Source organism: Wyeomyia smithii, chromosome 2 (assembly GCF_029784165.1).
Source record: "Wyeomyia smithii strain HCP4-BCI-WySm-NY-G18 chromosome 2, ASM2978416v1, whole genome shotgun sequence".
Classification (NCBI taxonomy): Eukaryota; Metazoa; Arthropoda; class Insecta; order Diptera; family Culicidae; genus Wyeomyia; species Wyeomyia smithii.
In genome coordinates this window covers 19,024,360-19,050,618 of record NC_073695.1, presented here as the reverse complement: position 1 = coordinate 19,050,618, position 26,259 = coordinate 19,024,360, and the positions used below count along the sequence as shown (strand labels likewise).

The 26,259-nt window shown below is 38.5% G+C and overlaps 4 protein-coding genes across 4 annotated transcripts; 3 read left to right on the top strand and 1 right to left on the bottom strand.

Moving 5' to 3' along the window:
• Nucleotides 1–318: 318 nt before the first annotated feature.
• Nucleotides 319–10,554, top strand: LOC129722944 (endocuticle structural glycoprotein SgAbd-4-like). The gene is made up of 2 exons (XM_055676820.1): nucleotides 319–473; nucleotides 9,566–10,554. The coding sequence occupies exons 1-2, from the start codon at nucleotides 462–464 to the stop codon at nucleotides 9,962–9,964; spliced, it is 411 nt and encodes a 136-aa protein (XP_055532795.1). The 5' UTR covers nucleotides 319–461; the 3' UTR covers nucleotides 9,965–10,554.
• Nucleotides 10,555–19,596: 9,042 nt separating this feature from the next.
• On the bottom strand, nucleotides 19,597–20,665 carry LOC129723284 (non-structural maintenance of chromosomes element 1 homolog). The gene is made up of 4 exons (XM_055677407.1): nucleotides 20,569–20,665; nucleotides 20,388–20,509; nucleotides 19,849–20,327; nucleotides 19,597–19,789 (listed from the first exon to the last, which is right to left on the bottom strand). The coding sequence occupies exons 1-4, from the start codon at nucleotides 20,643–20,645 to the stop codon at nucleotides 19,670–19,672; spliced, it is 798 nt and encodes a 265-aa protein (XP_055533382.1). The 5' UTR covers nucleotides 20,646–20,665; the 3' UTR covers nucleotides 19,597–19,669.
• Nucleotides 20,666–21,638: 973 nt separating this feature from the next.
• Nucleotides 21,639–23,434, top strand: LOC129721422 (bifunctional coenzyme A synthase). The gene is made up of 2 exons (XM_055673969.1): nucleotides 21,639–22,398; nucleotides 22,451–23,434. The coding sequence occupies exons 1-2, from the start codon at nucleotides 21,712–21,714 to the stop codon at nucleotides 23,285–23,287; spliced, it is 1,524 nt and encodes a 507-aa protein (XP_055529944.1). The 5' UTR covers nucleotides 21,639–21,711; the 3' UTR covers nucleotides 23,288–23,434.
• Nucleotides 23,435–23,940: 506 nt separating this feature from the next.
• Nucleotides 23,941–25,312, top strand: LOC129721423 (thioredoxin-like protein 1). Its single transcript, XM_055673970.1, has 5 exons — nucleotides 23,941–24,091; nucleotides 24,152–24,264; nucleotides 24,326–24,482; nucleotides 24,537–24,647; nucleotides 24,707–25,312. The coding sequence occupies exons 1-5, from the start codon at nucleotides 24,005–24,007 to the stop codon at nucleotides 25,202–25,204; spliced, it is 966 nt and encodes a 321-aa protein (XP_055529945.1). The 5' UTR covers nucleotides 23,941–24,004; the 3' UTR covers nucleotides 25,205–25,312.
• The last annotated feature ends 947 nt before the right edge of the window (nucleotides 25,313–26,259 follow it).

Genomic DNA, 26,259 nt, shown 5'->3' with positions numbered 1-26,259 from the left:
GAGGGAGGGTACCGCGTCTTATACCGTTGTTGCATGTTTTTTGTCAGATCTTGCTCTTTCGGCAGCCCCCAGCACACGTAGGTACGTATGTACATGTGGGGTTGATACTTCTTCTTGTTGGGCTGTCAGGTATGATGATGATGATGAGGCACCACGAGAGCGGAGAATTTTTCGGTGGGCTCTCCGGTTGGGGTTTCGCTGTGGGCTCGTGTTTGGCCACTAGTGCAGAGATCTGACTAAGCACGAGGGGCCAAGGGGAGCGCGGGAAGGGCTCCGGGTGAAGCGCGAGTACGGCTTTAGTTCGTGACTTTCTTCAACCAGTATAAAAAGCGATGAATTTTGCTTAACGATTGTCAGTCTTAGTATAGTGGTCACATCATTAATTTGATCTGCAGTTACAATCTTAGCCAGCAGGCAGCCGCGCCGAGACAACAGAAATACATAGAATCTATCCTAGCAAGATGTTCAGACTGGTGAGTTGCTGGCTGATGGGGTGAAAAGTGCAGCAGTGTTACATTTTTTCATGAGAGACCAGATGAATCGGACAGTGTTTGTTGATAGAATCAAATGAATCCTGATAGGAAAATGTGTGGCCTCTTATATGGAGCATTCGGAGCTAACTAATGGACTATTGGTGTTGAGTGAAATTAGGTGGAGAAGCAATCGAATTAAAACGGTTACTTTAAGCGATAATAACATGTTTTTCCACAAGAAGTACAAAAAAAAATGTTATGGGTGTTGAGTGTTAATTCATCATTAACATGGTGAAGGATGAATATGCATAATGACATCTGATTATTTAAGTGTTATCGTTTCGCCACCTTCTGAATCAGATTTTTAAAAATATTAATTAGTTATAACGGATTTTAGTATGTGTACGGTCAGATGTCTAATAAAAAGTACCAAAAGTAAAAGATTAGTCATCGTTTTGCGACAAAAAAGTATGTGCATTGCAAAATTGGATGAAAAAATGCGTCATGTTTGAGAAGAATTTAATAATAATAATATGCAAAATGTTTCAAATACGTAAAAAAGGGTTGTTTTAGAACGTTTAAACGGATTCAGCATTTTTTCTGAAAATTAAATGTATATGCGTAGTTCAACTATTCTAATGAGTTTGGTTGTTATGGAGCACATTTCCTATTCTCGAGTTCTTCAACAAAATATTGAATTGTACTTTATTGTAATAAATATAATAACAATTTAACTAGAACAATTTTGTCACATGTTTTATGGTAATAACTAAGGTTTTTTTTATTCACCTTGTTTTTTTTTGCATAGTTCCCGGTAGGAAAAAAACTTCTTAATATCACTTATTCAAGAAAATTCAAAGCAATTGCTGATAAATCTGTATTAGTTTGTTCTGTTTTGACTGATTTCTCTTGACTTCTTGCTCCTTTGTCATTCTTAATAGCTTTTCCTCAATCAATGACTTGTTTTATTTTTCTAAAGTTAATGTGTAATTTATTTTTTTATTTCTAATAATTCTGGCGCACTTTTCGGTTAATTAAAATTTTGCTCGCCAAGTTAAACGTCTCCCCTTTTTATCAAACGTAAATAACCATTTCATAATTCAAATTTATTAATTCATGTTAATTTATAAGCTTTTTTTATCATCCTCGAGGTCATGGAATATACAATATTTTGAAGTTAAGTTGGTTTTATTTTTGTAAAAAGAAACCATCAAAATGGCTTGAAATGCTGTTTCAAAATGACAATTTTAATATTTTTCATCACATTGTAATAAATATTAGAAATTCGAAGATATTTTCGTGCTATTCACATGCTAAAGATTGTAGCTAAATTTATTATGGTTTTTTGGAAAACTACTATAAAATAACCGCATACATTTTTTCTTTAAAATCACCTTATTAAGATCCAGTATTATTTTAAAAGCACAATAATTTGATGCTCTAATTATACCAACAATAAGCGGAACAATAGAGCTTTTCAAATATACACAAATTTTGATTAATTTCACCAGAACATGTTGAGTTATTTTAGCTTAAATCAATCTCTTTATACTTTTCCACGGCGTTTTTAAACTTAACTTTTAAAAGAAAAGTACTTCAAAAACGCTAGCTAACGCTGTATAGCAATACCACACATTGTTTTGGTTCCCAATTTGACACACGCACGTTCGATAGCGCTGCTGTCGAAATATAAAACGCAGCGCGAACACGATAGCAGGTTGTGTTACTTACGTGAACTACTTTTATCATACGAACTTTGATTTTATTGAAAATTTGCTCAAACTAAAAGTCCTGTTTCTGTTAATTTGTGGTATAACATTTGTTAACAAAATTAAATAAAAATTTCAATAGTATTTCTTTTTCTTTGAACGGGGTCAAAGCTTTCTAGAATTTCTCGTTAATTGCGCTACAATAAGATAACCAGTGCGTAATTGGGTCATTTTTACTTATTTAGGCGACAGATTGATATTAGAACTTTGCAATATTTGTTTGCTGCAAATTCAAAATAGCGACATAACCTAAAAATTGAGCTATGACTTAACGAAATTTCAGGCCGTCCTTTTTATTTTCTTTCAACAATCATTTCAATTCCAATTTGTTACTTTTACTAATACAATGGATTGGAAACCATAAACTTGACACAACAAAAACATTCGAACCAGGGGGTAGCCAAAAATTCCTACTGGGAGGGATTTTGATAACAAAAATGCATTTTAGGAATGTTGAAGAGCGTATCAATTACTATCCTGTGGCGAAATGGGACTAGAAAATCAGTGGCGCGCTCACATCACTTATTCTCAATACAGGTTGTGTTGTAGTGAAGGTATGAGTGCGGGATAATATTAATGACAAAGAATAGGAGCAAACAACGTATAGATGAAGAGTTTTCTCGCTACCTTCAGCGATACCGTTTACCGTGCAACGCGCTTGCTGCTTAATAAACAGTTGCGTAGTTCAGTCAATGGTCAATTCGAAAACAACATAGTAGGATGTAAAGTAAGGTGCCAATGGAAATCGACTTAAAAAATTTCATTCAGCGACAGGTTTCAAAAGTTTCTTCTCAAAAAAAGTTCCCATAAAAATTCCAGCTCTATCAACCTCCTTTCCAAAACTAGGTATAGTCACAAAACTCCATTCGCACAGACAGACAAACATCCGAGGCAGCCTACTGCGTAGTCTGAAAAAGAATATTTTCTCGATATTGCTTCGCTGATTTTAATTGTTGATACTAGACACCTTGTTTCCCGTGAAAGAAACTACGACGTCCGCATGGTAGCGAAATAAGTAGGCGACAAAGTAGCGATAAAGTTTTCTTTCATCGTAACTAACAAAGCCAATAAATACAAAGCAAGAATATAACAGGGAGAAAATTCGGAAAAGGAACTCATTCTTTCCGGGCTTGAAGCGGATTTGGTTCTAGTAGAGTTTGTTTGAAGTTTTATGCATTTCTATGACACTTGGTTTCAAGAAAATTGATTTCGACAATTTCTGTGCACTTATTCTTCGGTCGAAAAAATGAAACTTAGACCGCTTTGGAACTTCACAACCCAAAGTTCAATTGCGCTGAAATATTGCATGACGACTTTCTTCGAGACGCAGACGAAGCTTTCATACATTCCTTTGGCACCTTAATGAACGGTAATGCAGAACTCTAATATTAAAAAAGAATTGAAGATCGATGGCTCTGGGGTGAGGGGGGTTGAACCCTAAGCCCTACTTTCCTTGACTACGTCATTGTTTCGAACCAAAAGACTGATATAACTGGAAAATGTTTCGCTAACACTCGACAAAATGCTGAACGGTATGAACGTAGATGCATAGAAAAATCTACATTAATTGAAATTTGCTCTAGCTATAAACTGCTTTAGACAAATAATATAATTAATCATTAAAATAACCCATTCAAATTCAATATTTATCTCACGACAAACTGCAAAATCTGGCATGGTCCTATTGCTCGCGCATTTGACAGCTCACCAACTGGATCCCCATATTAAGTCTAAGGCTTGTATCCGGAATATTCTGGACGCCAAAGAAAGGAATGAAACACTTGAGAAGCTTTGTTCTTCTTACATGACTATGGGATATGGTTTACAAATTCACCGGTTCAAAACATCACTATTCTCCATTGATGTAAAAATGTTGGACTTCGCGCTTCACTTGATCCATTAGGTTTCCTCGGTGACCTTGCTGACAGCTCTGATCCAGATTTTATGAAAATATCTGTGATCTCTGATAAGGCCTGTACTCGAAAAAACGCACCAGACAAAAGTGTTCGCCAAAAATGTATTTTAAATAGGATTTTCATGAAACTTTCAGGAAATGAACTAATACATATGGATTATGTTTCGGCATTATTAGTTCATCGAATTTTCTCTTCCATCGCTGAAAGCCCGCACCTTTCCCCTAAGACCCCTCATTACATTTTGTGCAATGGTGGAGCCGACCTTTTTGGTCACTTTCATCCATTCTTTCTTCAACTCAAACTCGTTTTCAAACACCTTGGACGATTTTCGAACTTTGGCTTTCATTATGGCCCAAAATCAAACCCAGACGAACCTCTGGTGAATTTGGAGGGTTGGTGGTTTTTGGTTCAAAACAACGTTATTATCTCTGGACTAATCCAGGATCGATCTCGCGTAGTGGCATGATGCCAGGTCCGCCCGAAATAATGTATCGCCTCGGTGGGACCGCTGGAAGGCCAACAGACGCTCCTGGAGGCACTCGTTGTGGCAAATTTCGCTGTTAATGGTATCCGTTGTGGTTTACTCAGTTTACCACCTCGACATATGGCCTGTCAGAGCAAGTATTTTTTGGCGAATTTGTCCACTTTCTTCTTCATGTCTACCAGAACATCAAACCTTTATTTGGCAACGTAGAACTTCAGCTGCGGTATCTACTCTGCGTCTGCCTTGATGTAGGTTTCGTCATCCATAACCATACATATCGGTTTTGTGTTTTGTTGATCACGCCGGTTCGGGGCCTTCCGGACCCTGAATACACGAGCCCCAGCGAGTTGCATGGTTGAACTAGGCGGAAAACTTTGCTTTAAAAGCCGAGTCGTGAATCGAAAGGCTCGGATTTCACTTGAAATAATCTAACACCTTCCAGGCCTCCACAGGGTCAGCTGTCTTCGATTTTCTTTCACTTCCAGCCCGCCGCTCGGTCATCTGGGACTCTTTAGACGCTTTTACCACCCGAGACACAGTCATATGGGTGCTCTACAATTGTCTTTCAATCCATCCCATGGTCGCAGTCGCATTCTTTAGGACTGCGCGCAAAATTCTCTGGCGATTTTCTTCTTGTTTCGAAGACATCTCTAACCACTCTAACTACTGAACCGATTGTTATGAAATTTTTTACATGTAAATAATACAAGAATACAAGATCCGTTCATGCACGTCTTTTTCGTTCGTCGACATTTTGAACATTGTTTACGAAAAGTCAAAACAAATCAAAGTAGGCGAATGTTTGAGTGGAAAAAGTCGCTTATAGCTTGAAAGTTGTAGCGTCAGCACTAAATGGGGGTTCGGAAGTCGGACTTCCGACTTCCGAAATTTCTTTCGAGTTTACACATAAAATAATTGCGTCTTCACACAACATGGACTGCGGGAATGATTTCACTGTATTTGTTTTTGTAAACACGCCTGACAGCAGGGATGCCAGGTCATTTTTCCAAATGTCTTCACGTTCCAAGAAAAAAATGTCTTCACATGTCAGCCCGTTAGAACCGATCAAAGACTGAAAAAGTTAACGGCAAATCAAAAACTGTCGAGCAAAAAAAACCTCTGCAAAATGCGGGTCATATCACATGTTTTCTCAAGTCTTCACATATTTTCGAATGTCTTCCATTTGTCTTCACAAACAAAGATGTCTACACCACAGGGTAGATGTCTTCCATTTGAAGACATGTCTTCCAATCTGGCATCGCTGCCTGACAGCACAGTGGCGGCTAAGATGGTTGCAGTGTTGCGAGAACACCAAAAATAAACATCGAAAATGATCGGATCCAAAATTTACCAAACCAATAAGACAGTACTCATATATAGTACCTACATCTACATGTCAAATCTAGTTGGAACTTTTACCACAACGTCATTTTTTTTATCAATTGTTAATTCAGCCAACAACTACCGTATTAATGGATGGCATTTGAAAACATAATTGAAATAGCCTGGCTGCAAGCAATTTCTTTACAAATGAATGTACCTCACAAACCGAACAATCAGCCAGTTTTGTAGAGGGTGCTGATAATTCTAGTTATTGGCACAGACAAACAGACGTACCACGAGGTTTATTTCCATGGATCAAAATAACGCTCATTTCAAATGAGTTTCAGTTATGCGGAATATTCCCGCCGCAGCGGTGGTGGCGCTGATGTGCCCTTTCCTTTGAACTCAGTGAACAGTATTCAAGCACAGTGCTGCCAAAATCAACAGAAAAGCTGAAAGTTTATCTTTTGCGGAATATGTCCAGTAGGTGTCGCACAAGTTGATCGGAACCACAATTTTATTAGAATTTTGTATGCAGTGGCACGTCCGTTTGTCTGTGTTATTCGTTCGAAACGATGCAACTGCGTTACAAACATTTCGTCCAGTGACCTGCGTTGTATCCTTTCAGGAACATTCAAGAAAAACTGGCTTTCCTAGCCGGGTAGTAAATCTCTTCAAGAATCACTTTAGCTGCAACTATTGCTTGTTAAATTCTTCTTCTTTTTACAAACGAAGCAATTCACTTAGGTCCTAAAGCAATACTACTTTTCATTTATCATTTGAAAAAGATACGTTTTCTGAGCAAAACGTAATTTTTTAAAAATTTTTATCGTTGTCCTTCGACTTAAAATGGTGAAAAAACTGCTCGAAATGTGGAAAATAATAGTTAGCCCATTTACACAATTCGATCAATTTTTTAAAATACATAAGCATTTTGGAAAATAACGCTTTGCTCAGAAGAATGCACTCTTTCAGCTGCTACATAAATATTTAAAAACCGTGTAAAACTTTAGGAACCAATTCTCAACAGATTGCAACGGTGTTCATATGAAGGAAGATTCAGCCTTTCTGTCCCAGGAACTCAACGAAGTGCGAATCGAATTAAACGTTTCTGCTGCCTTTCAATCCTATTATTTCAAGTAGGCAGTTTGATATGGCGCTGATGATTCCGTAATGGATGTTACTACTCAACAAACAATTTTGTTGAATAACGGCGTCTAGAGCTATAAAGTATCTCACCGAATCTCTTTAACCTCATTTTTCTGACAGTTGGCGGTAACTTTGTTTACGTTTAGGACTTTCTGCTTTTTTTCTGGTGGAGCAATCATGTGCGTAGTAGAAATGCTGCTCAATTTATAATTGTTCTTAGTGTACTGGCACCTCACGCAAACATTTAACAGGCATTTTGGTAACAATTGAAATGATCTGCTATAATTGAGAACAAAACTGTATCACCCGGAGGCAAACAAAGTTACCAGTAACTGTCAAACTCAGGTGCGTGACGTCACCATGCGATGGTCTATAGTTCGGCTGAAATCCGCTTACTAATAGCTGTAATTAAAACAAAATTGTTTGTTCTGTAATGCAACGTACATTGATTTTCCAAAATGCACATCAGTGAATGCTTGATTCTTTCATCAAAACTACACCAGGGTCATAAGTTTCATTGACACGAGCTAAAGGTTGGATGTACATCATATTGTATAAGTAGCCTTTATAGGATGCCACAATGAAACGGCTCCAATTCTTGAAAATATTCAACCATTCCTGCTACTTTGGACAATCTTCAACGAGCAAAAAGTCTTCCAAGACGAGCTGCGACATCAATCAAAAACAATAAAAATCCAAGATTACTCCCGTGGGGAACACCGGATGTGTATGATCCAAGTTTTGCGCTCAGATTTTTGTCACAAAGGTATGATTGCAGCCAAACACCCGGCTTCCAGAGACACCCATTCTTGAGAGTTTGTCGAGTAGAATTTGATTCGTAAACGAGCGTAAATTTACACGAATATTTAAAATAGTTCTCCTCTTGGATGTTATTAGTTCGAGTATGTTGCTGTAATTGTATAATATGACTATATTTTCAAATTTTGCGACAGTCTGTGCACTGTGGAGTTTAAGCTGTGGAACTGTGGAGGAATTTCCAACTGTCTAGTCCTACTGACGAAGTAAATACGGCATTGCTTTCGAGAGGAGCCTTTCCATACGGCCTTCCAGCAGCAACTCGAATCCAATATACACGACTGTGCAGTACTCCTTCTGAAATCACCCGCTGGTTAAAGGGTGTGTCTGCTTGCATCGGCATCAGTCAAGTGAAGTAGGAAACCGATTAAGTTAAAGATAGATATCGTGTGCCTCGTGCAGCGAGAGAGAGCCTGAGACGGGATTTGTTTGTTTATTTTGATCAATTCCAATCTGTTAGGTGCAGAAAAAACGTGAATACGTTTTGTGGTGACGATGAGTGGTAATTGCGTTTTATACCCGCAACCAGTCGTTGGCTATCTTTATTAAGCGCCGCGCGGAGAGATGCTGATTAAGACGGAGCGGCGTTGGTCGGCTCGAGAGGCTTATGTTCTGCGTATGCGTCGTAAAGCTTATAATAAGCCGCGCGCTTTCAAGCTTTGTGGGTCACTGGTAGCAAGGTTGTGGGATAAGATACCGCACCGATTCGAGATGATATCGTGTGTGAATGGAAGGTCTTTGTTACTTCGACCCATTGTTTGCATTCAGGAAATAAGACGGCAGTCTAATTTTAACAACATGCTATAAAAATCTTCCTGTCTACCAACCGATATGTAGGGGTTCAAAAACCATAAGTTTTATTATTGAGCTTCAGTCAGTGTTTGTCAATGAAAAATACTGCTTGCGTTAGTAGTTTTCCCATGCATGCCAGCCGCCGCACCCACTTCTGTAAACGAAGTCTGATTGACTACCGTACAGATCCTCAGCTACTGTCAATAGTGTCATTAAGGCGTTGTTCGCCTCAAGCGGAGATGATCATCGCGTGATGAAAAATTGCTATGATTGACGCGATTCAACGTGAGCTATGTGAGAAGTAATCATATTTATTTTTACCCCGTACGGGATAACGTTTTTAATCCGTCACAATTATGTGTTGCCGTTCATGATACCTCATTACCGCTCTTTGGCTAGAAAGACCACAGGGGTCAATGTCGGCTGAAAAAACAGCTTCTCCATTTCTGGCAAGGAATCGAGGATTGATTAGATTTCAATTTTATTACCCTTTTAGCACTTTTTTTTTTATTACCCCAACTGGCAGAACGTAACCTGAGAGCACCGACCGAGGTTGCAATCGTGCGGTCGTGATTCAAGAAGCTCTCTCGGCCGTCATCCGTGCAAATGTCAAGGAGCCGACTAGAATGGGGACGCCTGGTCGGAACAGTGTTTTTGATTTAATTGCGTCTCGAACTATACGATCTATCGGCTCCGGTTGATGAGCACGACACGAGCTTGTTAAAAAGTTGTCGAGTAATGATTGGTTCATCTGTTAAACAGTACGTTTCACGGTGTATCTGCTGCCGGAAATTGAAACCCTATCACCTTCTTACCCGGTGTTTTATGTCATGCTCGTTATAGGTAATCATCTCCACCCTGGCAGCTGTGGCACTCGCCCAGAACCCGGACGCCGAAGCACAGATTCTCTCATCGGACAGTGTAGTCAATCCGGATGGCTCGTACTCATGGAACTACGAAACCAGCAACGGAATCCGCGCCCAAGAGGAAGGAGTGGGTGGTCAGAGTGCCCAAGGTAGCGCCTCGTGGACGGACCGCGACGGAACCCCCATCCAGCTGACGTACGTTGCTGACGTGAATGGATTCCAACCACAAGGCGCTCATCTGCCGCGTGAAGGACCAGCCCCGGCCCATGTCTTGAAGACACTCGAATTCATCCGTGCCAACCCACCGAAGGATGATCCCAACTTTAACATCCAAGCGTTGGAAGCGGAAATTGCCAGACTACAGGCTCTCCAGTAAAAAGTACCACGAAAGAGGCGATGGAATCCTGGGGCCCTTTTCGGAACTCGTAGCGACCTGTGCACATACTCAGAATACCAAGAAGGATTACACTAAAGGCGATGCAAAAGCAAATTGAAAGTTTTGAATTTTATTTTGTAAATTTATTGTAAATATTACATAGTTTTAAATCTACTCTGAGCATCATGAAGCGGAGGTGAGGATTTTAAAAATTGACATTTTAAAGATTAGCGCAGTATTTGACATGCATTTGATGCTTTGCTTGTGCGACAACCACAACCATGTGCCCATATCTTGTTTTTTTTTTTAATTGAAGCGTACAAGGAAGAGATTAAACAAAAATCCGCTACTGACGTTTAACGTCGATAAAGTATAGGACGAGTCAAATAGTAATATTTTGCAGTAACAAGATCAATTCACTCAAACGAGGAGGAAAACTAAAAAGAGAGGGGAATAGAAAGAGCGAGAGATGTGACGATATATATGAGATAAGAACGAAAAAAATAGAAACTCAGCTAAAGATAGGTGAACGAAAAATACTATCTCAATGACATAACTTGTTCATACAAAAAAAAATATTTTTAAAATAATTCACCTGAGTTGAAACTTGCCTTGAAAGAAACTCCATCCACTAAGAGCCCTCGGATAACCAACCATCGGACCCAAAGTTATTGAAAGAACAAAGTAGTGAACAACAAAAGAGCTGCAAACAATGTAAACAATAATTAAAAAATAATTGTTCGCCAGCCAGCTCCGCTTCTAACGCGGCGGTTCAAGATTAAAACGAGGCAAAGAACTCGGCGATACATTACATACGGTATGAAATTAAGACTTTATAATTGCCAAATTTAAACCTAATAAGCTATTGTTGAGCTTGAAATTAGTAGGCTAGCCGGAACGTTCGCAATTATTTTCTGCAGATCATTAATAATAGGCGCTGATCGAGGAGAGAAAAACGAAGATTAATTTTATGAGATACGTTAGTGTACGCACAAATCACAAATCGCGGTAGAAGGCAAAATTTTTTTCGATTTGGTTTTGAGAATTTGAAAAGAACTGTCATTTGATGACAGCTGGTAACTTCATTTTGTGTTTTCGCACACCCTTCTTTTTAGGTAAATGAATAAGGGGTGCATGGAGAACACAGTATGTGCTTGTGCATCGTTCAACATACTTATACTTCAAATGGTTCTGAATGATATTTGTTTTTTAAACTGAAACTGGGTGGTGGCTTTTTTCTTACAATTTTGAGGTTAGGTTTCTTTCCACTTGCCGATTTTGAGCTTCCACCTAATAAATAGCGCTCGAATTGCTACTCTATGCATGCGTCAACAGTGCAAATAATCGATCAATGTTTCACACACGTAATTATTTAATAATTTTTAGGAAAACTATCGTGCAAAAATTTAGGCAAAATTCGAGGATATAACAATATAACAATAAAAATATAACAATTCAAAATTGGGTTTCCATTTTACAAAAAAAAATATATTTTCGGAGCACATTTTTTACAAAGTAATATCAATTCTCTACAATGCGTTCTCAGATAGTTATTTTCTACAATACATGAAAAATTCAAATTGCTTGAACTTCAATTGGTCGGTGTTAAGTCAGACCGGACCAAGTGACATTTTGGTTATCTCGGGAAAAACGATTTTGAAGTTTACTACTCTGTGAATTTTGAAGATTTCCATATTTCCGTGTAATTTTGGTATTATCAGCTAGAGTTACTCTTTGACTGTATCATGTAAAGTGACAATTAAGAAAAACAGCGTTATGAATTCGACAACGACCGGTAACTAACTGACTAGGTGAAGTTGGTCCACTCTGACTGAACAAAAGAATGATATGTAATGAGTTGGTTCATTGTGACTGATCAATTGAAAAAAAATATTTATAGCAAATCAATCGAACAGTTAAAAAGTTTTAAAATTTTATTTTACGCTTCTTCAGCACCAAAAATATTACAATATGATACATAAAATGCAATTGAACAAACTCAATGAATGTTTTCGCAATCATCCTCTCTCACTTTCTTATTATTTTTATCACCCTTATTAGGATATGATTACTTGGTAGAATCGTTATTCTTGAGGTCAGAATCACTATTTCAATCGGAACTTGTTTTCATAAATGAAAATTTTTGTGTTACTTACACTAAAGACTAATATTTTCTAGTTAATATGTTCAATCATAGTGGACCATTTACACTCTTTAACGTGGGACTACGTCTTTGTTTACTATACTTGGATGCATTCTGTAAAATTGAAAATGAAACTGGCAAATATTGCGTCAGATTTCAAACGTTAATAACAGCATAACCACATGATAGATAACAATAACCAATATGTTGTTGGATAGATAAAATGTATAACAATTTTGTTATATGCAAGTTATTACTCTAATTTCATTGCTAAGCGGTAAAATTGATAAAAAGTTTCAATGACAAATTTACGCGAATAATGAACCAATTACATGCGAGCATTCCTAGCACAGACGACGTGAATGGACACCATCCGTTCTCTGTGATATTCTCTGTATCAATATCGAAATAAAGATGGACAGAGTCTCCCCGTCCCAACAGGTCAATTTATTTTTGCTTCCATGAGCTTAGACTAATATGATGTCTCGAAGGTAAAAGTTTTCAAAAAGTTTGAAACAATCTGCAACCCTCGAGGTTGCAATTAACCCAATTTTGTATAATAATAGCCGAGCGTGTAAAGATATGTTGCTTGTCAGTGTGTAGGAGTTTTGTTTTGATTTTTGTTGTAGTGGCTAGCAACATACTCGCCACTGCATGTGTAATTTTAATTCGTTGTTTTCACGTTAGATTTTATTTAGAAGTTTATGTTAGGTGTTTTAGAATTTAAGTTTAAAATTATCGGTGTAAATTGTATCGCGTGTTAGTTAAAATTAGGTCCCGTTTCTCCTCCCGCGGCGGAAAAACTGAAGTGCTTTAACGGCGAAGAAGCCAAGCGCGGTTGTGTTGGTTGGAAGCTTGATGGGAAAAAACGTCAGGCTTGGTGTTTTTTTATGCTACGGCACTGGAGAGAGATCGCAGTGAACCGCCAACAGAAAAGGATGCGTGTTTTTGGTTCGCCTGAAAAGGAATCGCGACGGGAGCGTGAAATATGGTCCTCAGTGCGTGGGTGAGCGAGAAAAAATAAGAAACGCTGTGAGAAGTGCCATGTTGAGGAAACCCGTAACCGAACCGGAATTCTGCCGGTAATGACGCTGCAAAATCTATTTTCTTGGGCAGGCTTGCCAGATCTACTGAATTTGTACAAGTATACGGAGAAATCCATAAAGAAATCAGAAGAAGAATCAGGAGAAAACCGTATCAGGAGAAAACCGTAGAGTCTTCTTTTTCTTCTTTCTACAATCTCCGCTATCAATGACAGCAGGATTGTTTTGAATGGCACAACCGTAGAATCTACGGAGTTACACGAAATCAGAGGCAACGCGTGGCCAAGTGGGCTACCTGTTCAACCAATTTTTGCTACATTGAAACAATAGTGTTGTGAAGAAAGATTGGACAAATTTCATTTATTTATATGGCAAAGGAATCCTACTGTCTATTATGAGCGCTAATTGTCGATAATTTCTTCGTAGAAAAATGATATCTGCTTCATTTCATAGAGGAAATCTGTTTTCCACAGCTATTATCATGATTGTCATTAACTATGACCGATTCTGGCCCTATTGCAGCCACAAATAACTCTTGCTCCATCGAAGAACTGATAAAGTTCGTTCAACGGATGCCGTTGTGTTAGGCAATGCCAGATTATTCTGCCAGCCAAAGCGTTTCAGAATAATTTTTTGCAGGTTTTTTTTCTAACGACAGTCGAAGTTAGGTTTATTATTAGTTAGGTTTTTGCCTCTAAGCTCTTCAAGTGAGTAAAGAACCTAGCTTTGTTTGTCGAATTTTAGTTCCATGCTAAATCGTATCCTTAGACGATGATAAAATTTTAAACTAGAAAGTAATTAGCGCGTAAAAGACAAACGTGTACTTTACGGGCTAAACGACGTTCAAGTTTTCGAATGAACAAAATGGATGAAAAGGCTTGAATGAAAACCAAAGAACACCACCACACCCAGAAAAATAATGAATGAATCTGCTACGAAAGCTCTGAAGATTGAAATCTGCGTACTCTCGCGGCCACATGGTCTCTCTCAAATTTCAACGATGTCGAGAGAAGAAACAGAAAGGCAAAACGAAACAGGTGAAAAGACACTGAAGAGAGGGTGTATAATGAATGTCTTCTCTCGTTGCTATCGGCTTTTCGTTCAACCATGAGTTTGAACCAAAAATGTCATTTTTACGCAAGGCGTTGCATTAGTAGTGGTGAACATAGCAGACTGCGTTTGCCCTGTCGCAGAGAAGTGTTTGAACGACTCTCGGTTCAAATGAAAGGCCTGAACAAACGGTAGTCATAACTGAGTGTGGGTTGCGTTGCGTGTGAGTTGTATGGCGTAGTTTGAAGTGTAACCTATCAGGTTACATTCTTTGCGGCGAATAAGATTCCACTAAGTTGACAACAGAATAAGCATGTTCGGGATAACATTACAATTACAAATAAATTACTTTCGATGATTTTTCATCCACTCCAAAAATGTGAAACGGTTAACTTTTTGTCTGAGATTGTCTACCTGTCCTATGAACAGTTTGAACAGGTGGACGAGACGCCTCTGCACGAAATAGTTCCCGTCATCCGGCATCTTTACCGAGAGAATATTCCGTCTGTGATTTTTTGAAAAAATGTTTTTGTAAGAAGTTTAGCGCCCAAAAAATTAAAAAAAAAATATTAAAAATTTAAAATAATAAACAAAATTCGAATACAAAAAGACCTATACCCGATCTATAGAATGTGCAATTTATCCGTGTCCCCCGCAAATAAATTTGTAACGGAGAACCTTAAGATTTTTTTCATATGTGATTAATATTAATAAAATACATAATATTGATCTTAAAACACCTCCAAATCTAATCCATTGGAATCAAATTACTGGATTTTGGTACATCAACACACGAATAAATTATAAGAACGATTTTTTTTTTCAATGCCATTAGCAAATAGGTTCATAATATATTTATGGTGAAACGGGATAGTGGTCTTTTCCTATACAATTTTGAGGTTAGAGTTCTTTTTACTTCTGTATTTTGAACGTAAAAAATTCGGCTTCCACTAAATAAACAGCACTCAAATTGCTACTTCAGGCATGCAACAGTTGTGAAAACAATTGAACAAAGTTTCATGTACGTAGTCTTCATAAAACAAGAAAAAATTAGATTGCAAAATTCGAGTTGATTGCGACCACGTCCCGTTTCACCTTAGGGACCATACTTAAATGACGTAGCATTAATGGGGGGAGGGGGGATATCATCATTTTGTGACAAGCTGTGACAAGGGGGGAGGGGGGGTTGTAGTAAAATCGACGTAGCATTTTTTTTAAGACTGGTTTTTTTGCAGGAAAAATGTATTCTAAAAATACACTAAAACATTGCACAAAGTATTGCAGCGAGATCTGTCGAAATGTTTTATCTGTGCCATTCTGAAATCTTCTGCTACATAAACAATCACTTCGATTTCCAAACACACAATCTGTTTTGAATACGAAAATCGTTGCTTTTTTGTGGCTTTTAATAGTGCAAATTACAAGATACTCGTTTCATTTCCGGAATAGTTTCTGTGTTTTCTGCAGACATGGATCATACTAAGTTGTTTAAACACCTTTACTGCCCATAAAAGCATAAGAGTCCCATATGGAAATAATTATGGGACTCGTTTACCTTTATTTTCTCTCTATATATAAAAAATAAAAGCATATTAGTCTCCACGCATTCTAAGACGGCCAAGGCATTTATTATCATTCCTTATTGTGTATCTCATGTGAACAGTTTATTCAATCCATTTTTTTTAAATGGCCACATTGGATCATATGAGTTGCAATATGATGGTTTGGTTTCAACAGACTGCAACATGGACCGGTGCATGTTACTGACCAAAAAGCAACTAAAGCTGATAGATGAAACATCGTTTGAGATAGAGTCTACAATCATCATCAAACAGTTCACTATAAATCGATGCAGACCGTAAGGCCACAACTGAACACTTTAATTCCACTCATTCTAGATGCTTAGAAGGCTAAACTTAAGATGGGACTCATATGCCTTTATTTTTTTTTTCTTCATCTATAATTAATTTGACACGGCACAAATACAATTTAATGTTTAACGACGCCAATTATATCTGGTAGCTTACTTTCTAAAGTATCTTAATAACTAAAAGCAAATTTTTTATCCTCGTTGCCGACAACGAGCTGAAACTAAATCTAACTTAAAGCTAGAACGTTTTGCATTAAAAGCACTGATTTGTTGTTTGATGGTTTTCCATTGCCATAGGTAAGCAGCATATTGAATATGTTCCGTTGCTGGGCCAAGATATTACGGACTGGCATATTGGATTGTCTCCCTCGGGCCCTGAGAGTATCGTGCGAGTCTAGTTGCTGTTTCCGGATCCGGGGTCTTAACGTGTTCTTGTCGTTTGGTTGGATGTAGGCGGAAGGGAATAGGATTAAACTGGGGCGTGGTTGAATTTCAGGAAAACGTATATAAGGGACATGTAGGATAGGTCACGGCTCGCCAAGACATCACGAACAGGAACAGCCGGCTGCCTACTTTTGGCCTGAAGGGAAGCTATTAATTTAGACCTGGCGTCACGGTGTACAGGGCATGACCAAACAACGTGCTCTATGTCGTGATAACCTTCACCACAGGCACAGATACCACTTTCCCTGAGCCCAACACGACGGAGATGCGCGTCATATCTATAGTGATTGGACATAAGCCGGGACATCACGCAAATGAAATCCCGACCTACATCCAACCCCTTGAACCACGGGTTCGTCGATACTTTGGGGATTATGGAATGTAACCACCTTCTCAATTCCCCTCTGGTCCAAGCATTTTGCCAACTGATGATCGTATTCTGACGTACAAGATGAAAATTGGCTGCAACTGACAGAATATAAACGTACGCAAGTTTTCGCTTGCTGCTGCTTTTTTCACTACCGTTTGCATGCGTGAAAAATATAAACCCCAGTGAAAAAGATGGGATCCACAACCTTCGATTTCGCTGGATCGAATTTGTTTACAGTTCCAAGCGAAGTGAATGTTTTGCTGGTTGCATTTTTCACGAGCGTGAAAAAAGGAACATTTTGTATGAGATTTTCACTTCGCTTGGAACTCTAAATAGGGCTTTAATTCGCAAATTCGCGAAAAAGTTTTTGAATTAGCGCGCGTTAATTCAAAAATCCGCGTGAAAAAACGCGGTAATTAAAATATCCGCGTAAAAAACCTCGTGAAAAATTCCGCGTATAACTGCACGTATTTCTGTACGTTTTTTCAGAACCGGAGAGGGGGGGAAGGTTGTAGGGTCTGGGTGCACTGCAATGAAAACGGGAACGAGAGGAAGAAGAAGAGGAGACAAGATTGGTACAAGGCACGCGAATAGAGAGCTCTATAGAAAATTGAATAAATACTGTGATTTTTATTAGAAGAACTGAAGTAAACCCTTCAACTCTACAGGGGTGTTATTTGAATGCTACGTTTTGTTTTTCAGGGGGGTTTAGGTGACCAAATGCTACGAGGTGGGAGGGGGGGCTTTAAAAATCATGAAAAAAATGCTACGTCATTTAAGTATGTTCCTTTATAATAATATAATAATTTATATATTAAGCATGATTGCTATGAAAACATTAAATCACACAAGGATTTGAGAACTAACGTTAAACGTTTATCGCCCACGTTGGCTCTCATTAATAGCCGAGTGACAAGAAATATGATAAACTACATTAACATATTTATCACTAATACTTTTATTTGCATGTTTTGCCTTTCTCCTAGAAAGGTATTGCAATCACTGGAAAAACCAAAGGTATAAAAGTGGTCCCAATGGCCGAATGTCATATACCACTTGACCCCTTTCGACGAACTGAGCATTTTCTGTATGTATGTATGTATGTGTGTATGTGTGTGTATGTGTGTGTGTGTATGTGCAACTTTTTTTTCTGACTCACTTTTCTCAGAGATGGCTGGACAGATTTTAATAAAATTTATTGCAAACTAGTTGAACGCTCCCGGCGATGCTCGGGATCAAAGGTTTCGAAGCCAAGATTTTTTTTTATACTTCATTGCTGCATTAGCTCAACTCACTTAAAAAATATTTCACATCTTATCCATCCATCATCACATTTCGTACTTCAATATTCCGAGAACGCATAGAACGGAAGTTTCCTTATTGGATTGCATTTTGTGATTTAAGGCTGATTTACAGAAACTGTAAGTCACCATTTTGGATTTCAAAAAGACTTAAGGAGTTCTACTTTTGGAAGTATTGAAATTGTTGGCCAAATAGCTCTTTAGGTTATTTTGCTTAAACCGGAAGTCGACATTTTTTATTTCTATTTTTATTGGTAGTGGTATTTTTTATAACTCACTTGTAACCTTATTTATACGATTGAAATGATTTAATTTTGAAAATGTCACTGAAAAAAATAATTCTGCTCCGTGCATTAGGTAAAGTGACCCATAATTGTAGAAATGCTACATTTTGCGGTGTTTTTCTTACTTTTGCATGATAATACATCACGACTTAATGAAATGATCAAGCTTTTACAACATTATCAAGCTTTTACAACAATGAAATAACTTTTTAGATAACTTTTTTTGATGATTTTATAGACTAAATGATCTTGAATGCCAAAAGCGACCCATAATTGTGTCTTTTGCTATGCAAATGATATTTTACTTCTTAACCGATTTACACACATCAGCTGCAATAAAACTAATTGTCGATCGAAAGTATACATCAGAACACAGAAATAGATAGTAAAGCATTCGTGGTTGATAATTTTTCCGATTTTATCTCCATTTTTGAACATTCAGGCAAAACGTTGACTGACCCGTAATTGTAGAGGGACTGTATAATGCGTATAAAATTCAAAAAAAGTATTTTGATATGTTTTTCTGTATTCTGTATTCCCCGTGGCTCTGTGGTTAGCGATGTCGATTGGTTCTCACACGGTTGTGATATCGGATTCGATCCCCAATCAGGTCGAAAATCTTTTCTACCTGGAATTTTTTTCGACTCAGCACTGGGGCACGGTGTATCGTTGTACTTATCCAACAGCATGCAAAATGTGCTAAATACAATATAGATCACGAATTCTCCCAACTAATCTGGTTGATCAAGAACGCTATTAGAAGGCTAGCGTGCGATATTGTTGTGCTGTATACATAAATCATCTTCAAACATACGTAGTTTTATGAATTATATCTCAACTTTTTGCATTAAGATACCTTTTATTTTCCCTCAAATGTCTTCCTGAACGTTAACGAACATTTTAATGAAAGAGTAATCACATGTCATCGCATTGAATTTGCATTGAAGCATTCTTGTAAAACTATTTTTACAAATAATAAGTTTGAATGAGAAAGGCTGAGTTTGACCGCTAGGTGGATTAATTTATCAAACAATATATTAAGATAACTTTAAAAATGGGAATGAAATCGAAATATAACATTTTATCTTTTGAGACTGCCCATTACCATTAAATCTAACAAAAGCGGATTTCAAGCTTATATTATAATTTATTAAACATAACATCTATCGCAACAAAAATATTTTCATACCAATTCAAATTTTAAGCAGTGACAGGTACCGCCCAGAGCTCGTTGCATCCAGGGCATTTGGAAAGTCTTCGCAGATACTTCTTCATACATTCACGATGGAATGATAGCGGACATTTTTGGCACTGTATTCCCTAGAAGAAAAATTATCATTATAACAGAATAACACTGCGAAGAATACAATAAACCATACATAAAACACCAGCTCACTGCACAGTTTACACTTGTGCATTTGCTCGCCGTGATTCTGGTTCAGATACCAGCCGAATTCCGTCGTACTGCGAGGTCCAAAACACCACATACCATCAAGCTGCACGAAGTAGCCTAACTTTTCCCACTCTTCCAGCAGCTCTTCGGCCCGCATCTTACTGACCGATTTTCCAACAATATTTGTGGTCAAATTGAGACAGACTATTGGACGTAGTTTATGGTCTTCGCTGCAGGCCATCTCTCGAAGTATTAGGCGGAATAGGGCAATCTCGGATTCTGTATAGCAAGTTTGAAACCGATCGATGGCACTTTCTGTTTGATTACAGAACACATAAAAATCTACACCGAGGGGCTCATAGTGCACAAATGCTACACGTTGGCCGTATCGATGCAGTTTTCCGTTAATAGTAGCTACCACTTCCGGTACAGCGTCTTCGGTGGGCATGGTTTCATCATCGTGATCTTTGAGAAAAACATAGTTCTTATTGATATGTTAGGCGAAATCGAATGAATGAAACTTACACTTTCCGTACACGCCTAGCAACGCTTTGTAGGCTTGTTTGGCGCTCATTGTGCCATGATGATCCAGAGCCTGTAGAAATACACGATGGACGTCCGTATACGGCATCTCTGAAGGCATATTTCTATGAATAAGAAAAATTACGAAGCCCGCGTAAATTACCCAATATAAGCATAAACAAACCTCACACGAACCGCGTAAACAATTGATATCGTTATGCTTAATTGTGTATCTCGCAGACAGTGGTGCCACATTTTCATCTGTATTTTGGAGCTTAAAAAATCTTATCACCTTGGTAAAATTTGAAAAAATCTGTAAAATAAAATCTGCATATGTACTGGACATATCCTTCTCGAAAAAAAATGCAATATAGCTTGTTAAACATTTTTTCCGTGATTCATTCATGCACACGTTTATACGTAGCATATGAAAATAATAAAACCTCCGACACGCTCCACCGCATTTGAGTTAATTTATGTTTTTCAACTATATTAAGAAGTTTAATTTACGACCCCATGAAAACCAAAAAAAATCTGTATAAATCTGTATTATTTCCAGAAAATCTGTAATCTGTATATGCAGATATCTGTATGTAAAATACGCAAAAAATCTGTATAAATGCAAATAAATTTGTATTTGTTGCATCACTGCTCGCAGATAGAATAAAAGAATATTAACCTAGATTGGGTATCACCGCCGGTACTACCAGAGAAGTAAAAATTGTTCAGCACTTAAGGGGATGCCACGCAGGCAAATGAATTTGAGTCTGAAAACCAAAAATATGTACACAAATCCTAAGCAAAAACAGTTGAAAATATTTTCAAATCTGCTGAACTACAAAAGTTCTGCAATCACCAGACAAATTTGCACATCTGGTTGCCCTGGTTTTAGTACAATAAAACGAAATGATAATACACTCACACGTCACGAAATCAAATGTCATGCTGAGACAGGGATACCAAATGTGCAGATTTGTCTGCAAAACGCATATTTTTTGGAGTCCGTGTGCAGATTTTTAGTGATTTGCAGATATTTGCAGTTTTTCCACGCTTTCTGCAGATTTTTGTCAGAGTCTCCCTATATTTGCGCAGATTTTCTTAAAATGTGTGCAGATTTTTACAGACTTGCCCGCGTGAACGAAATTTTTTCGGTTCACGGATAGATTTTTTTCAGATTTCGAGCACATTTTTCCGGTTTTTCGAGCAGTTGCAGACATTTTTCAAAAACATCTGGCATCTCTGTGCTGAGATTATATCCACTGTATGAATACGCGATGTGTTTCGGTTGTGAAAGTAGTGCTCCTTGCGTGTAAATATTCTCGATAAAATGTCCACGAAAACTGGCCTCCTTACGGCAGTGCATCATGCTAACTTTCCCGGCACGTTGGCAGCAGCCCGCAAGTACGCTCTTGGAACGTTGTACGTGCAGTTACATCCTCGCTTCACGGACGTAAACAGAGCCACCGCTTTTGGCAAGCTGATTGCCAATGTTTACCAAAGTTCACCGCGAGTGCTCGGTGCAGGGGTGGATTTAAGATTTCTCGTTAGCCCACTAAAGTCGAAAGATTTCGTTCCGCTGAAGCGAAAAATTGACTATCTTTTCTTCGACTATCCAATCGCTTCGGTTGAACACACGGAAAATATTTTGAGGTTTTATGGCGATTCTAAAGTCGTTGAACTGGGAAGCAAAGCATTTTCAATCGATGCAACTGGTTTATGCGAACCAACGAAAACATTCAAAAATGTGGTGCTAGGGGGTACCTTTGACCGACTGCATGCTGGTCATAAAGTTTTACTAACGCAAGCCGTGTTGTTGGCCGAGGAACGGTTAGTAGTGGGCGTTACTGATGATAACATGATTAAAAGTAAAAAACTGTGGGAGCTAATTTTACCAGTAGAACAACGAATAAAAGAAGTTCGTCATTTTCTAGAGGATATTGATTCAACGCTAAGATATGAGGTAGTACCCATTAGTGATCCGTTCGGTCCAACGGCTAATGACCCAAATATGGACGTAAGTTTTTAATCACTGGTACCGCCATTTGACTTACATATATTTTCTCTAGATGATCGTGGTCAGTAGTGAAACTGCTCGCGGTGGTGCTAAAGTAAATGAACTGCGTAACAGTAAAGGGCTGAATCAACTACAAACCCATACAATCGAATTGCTTGACGATGAGTCGACAATCGATGATAAAGAAGACAAAATTAGCTCTAGCAATCAACGAATGGACCTGCTCGGTGCTCGTTTGAGACCACGTGAACCTAAGCCACACCTAAGTACTAACCCATACATAATCGGTTTAGTTGGAGGAGTGGCATCCGGTAAGAGTAAAATGGCGGAAAGATTTCAAAAACTCGGAGCCGGAGTGATTGATTGCGACAAGATTGCTCATGAATTGTATGAACCAGGAGAAAGTTGCTACCAAGCAGTGGTCAATAATTTTGGTATCGGAATTCTAAACGAAGATAAAACGATCAACCGTAAATCATTGGGTGCAATTGTTTTCTCGGATCCGGATAAACTGAACTTGCTCAATACCATCCTGTGGGACGCGATCTTAGCAAGAGCAAAGGAACGAATTGCGGAGATGTGTGATAAAGAAAACAAACAGGTTATTATAATGGAAGCTGCCCTTCTACTTCGTGCTGGTTGGCAAGCAGCTTGTCATGAAGTGTGGTCTTGTTTTATTCCAAGGGAGGAAGCCATTAAACGGTTAACCGAAAGAAACGGGCTCAGTGAAGAGGAGGCTTCGAAGAGGGTCAACGCACAAATGAGTAATGTAGAACTGGTAAAACATTCCGATATTGTGTTCTGCACCGCTTGGAGCTACGATTACTCACAACAGCAGGCGGAAAAAGCATGGTCTACGTTAATGGATGAGTTGAAACAAAAATTGTAATCGTTGATTAATTTTGTTCGTTGTTAATGGGTGTTTTGGGTGAATGCTTAATAGTAAGCTGTTTTTATTCAATAAAGTGATTATAATTTAGGTAAAACTCTACTTAAATTTGTTAATTGAACAGTTGGTTTTAAACTAAAATGCAAGCTCAATCTGATATGCCTACAAGCTCCTGTAACCTCAAATTTTGAACCGAAAACCGAATAAGTACTAGAATAAACATATAATTCGTATTTTATAACGTTTACTTGACAGCAATCAGTCTACTAGATGTTCCATAAAATGATTACCTGTGGCACAAAATGTCTATTTTCCTAGTTTAAATTCTAATGTAGAAGTTGTACGATTTTTAATGTTTTGCGTTGAATCGGTTAAATTGTCAACGCTTAATTTTTACCATTTGCCTCTACCTTGAAATACCCATAATCAACAGAAACTCCGTATGGTATAACGATAACATTCAGGAACTGTACCGCGTTTTATGGTAATTGACTATGCGGGACATCATTCAAATGGTCGGTTCGTATACTTGAAAACCGCGTCCTTTGCTGATTTCAGTTGAAATTTTCGCAATATTAATACAGTTGAATGACTTTTTAATAATTCAATAATGCTTGGTACTTTTCTCCATTTCAGGAGCGAAATGTCATTACACAATGAAACATTCTTTTTAAAATCTGGCAACCATGTATTCTTTAACCGTTGATTTGACAGCTAATGTCTCCGTCAGTCAAAAATCTCTCGTCATTGTTGTTCTGCTCGATTCTGCTTTTGAACGTAACGCAAAGTTCGCTTATTAAATCGGTAAATATCTTTTACAAATTAGAATTATCTGGTGATTGAACGTCTCAGTTTTGTGCCAAGAAAAAGGAAACCTCAACTATGGCCGTTAGAGCAATCAACGATGAAGCTCACTTCCAAGCGGAACTATCTGCAGCGGGTGGAAAATTGGTTGTTGTGGATTTCACCGCCACTTGGTGAGAGTTTGAACTGGTTTCGTCGCTTAATTATACTAGAGAAATTTTCTGCTTGTTTCAGGTGCGGTCCCTGCAGAAATATTGCACCACTTTTCGAACAACTGCCAGCTAAATATCCGAAAGCAGTATTCCTCAAAGTGGATGTAGATAAATGTGCCGAAACCGCTTCCTCTCAAGGTGTGTCGGCAATGCCGACCTTTATTTTCTACCGTGCTAGGGTAAATGAAAATTGCTTGTTTGTTTCCAGTTCTAATAGATTTTGTTATCTGTAGACGAAAATTGACCGCATGCAAGGAGCAGACATTAACGGACTGGAAGCCAAAATCCAGAAACATTACGAAGCCAGTGTGGACGAATCCGGTGAAGACTATGGCCATGGAATGGTAAGATATTTCAAACTGTAATCGTTCGAAACACTACTAATCACAGTTTTTGACGGCAGCTGGATTTGATTACTTTTATTCAAAAGAACCAATGCGAGTGTCTGAATGAATCGGATGATCATCCGTTGGCAAACGCTTTTAGTTCCAATGGGGGGCATTTGGCGTCCGACTGTGACGAACAGCTGATAATTTCGATCACTTTCAATCAGGTTGTTAAGATCAGTTCGATCAAGTTGAAGGCTCCGCCATCGCATGGACCGAAAAACATTAAGATTTTCATTAATCAGCCCCGAACAATTGACTTCGATATGGCCGAATCACAAATTTCGGTGCAAGATCTGACGATAGACAAGAAGGATCTGGAGTCTGGTTCACCGATTCCACTGCGTTTCGTCAAGTTCCAAAACGTGCAGAATATTCAACTGTTCGTGAAAGACAATCAGTCGGGCGATGAGACGACCATTATCGATCATCTGGCTTTTATAGGATCACCAATTCAAACAACTAAGATGGATGATTTTCAGCGAGTGGCTGGCAAAAAGGGCGAGAGTCACTGAGGGTTTGAATCGATGCACTGCAGCGGGCATTTGGTTGGCGAGAAAAGTTTTTTTTTGTTTTGATTTGAGTAAAGTCGTTTTCATTTTATAAATTATTCAATAAATCCTTCAACAAAAAATGTGGTTGTTTCTTGAATTAAATAATATCCAATAAGTTTTGTTAAACTACAGATCCTTTAAGCAAATCTCACAGTTAGCCGATATGCACCGATTATCGATCCAGTGCCGAATTCAGATAACGTCATGTCTTGGGCTGCTATCGTCCAGTCGCCTCTAACACCTATTAAGCGGTCATCCTAGTTGACAGCACACATCCAACGAGTGAGCAGTTCACCCCGAACTTGACGGCTTCTTTCGGGATGCCTGCTAAATATAAACTTCTATTAAAGAATTCGAGGCGAGCGACGAGTTAATTTCGGTACTGCAGATGGCGAGTTGACTGGATTTTGGATGAGTAGCTCGTCTGCGAAACTGTTCGATTTTTTGTGACTCAGCTGCCAGCCAAGTTTCAATGGGAGTCGAGGCGAGTAGGTCCCATATTTTTTACTGGTTTTTACGCTCCTCGGCATTCTAGCTACAGTCCCAGCCCATTGAAGCCTGCCGTGTTTTATTCACTTGACTATATCTGTCGATTGGTATGCTTAGAACATGGTTCATTTCAGTTTGCCGCTAAGGATTGGACGCAAGATTCTACACACAAACACTTCAAGGGCTCCCCGATCAGCCTCTTTCAGTTCATGACCATAGAGGACCACCAGGAGAATCAGTGTTTTATAGAGTGCTAGATTCGTACGGGTTTGCATGCTACGGGACTTGAGCTAGTTACGCAATTCGAAGCAGTCCCTGTTTGCAGCCGGTATCCGCCTCTTTATCTCACGGCTAACCTTATTGTCGATCGTCACCTGTGTACCCAGATAAATAAGTTAATAAGTGGACTACTTCAAATGATTTCCCATTTATCACCACCGCAGAACCAACATCTGACGGGCTACCACGCTTTCTATCAGCTACCATGTACTTCGTTCTGTTAGAATTTTTGACAAGCCTTTTTCTCG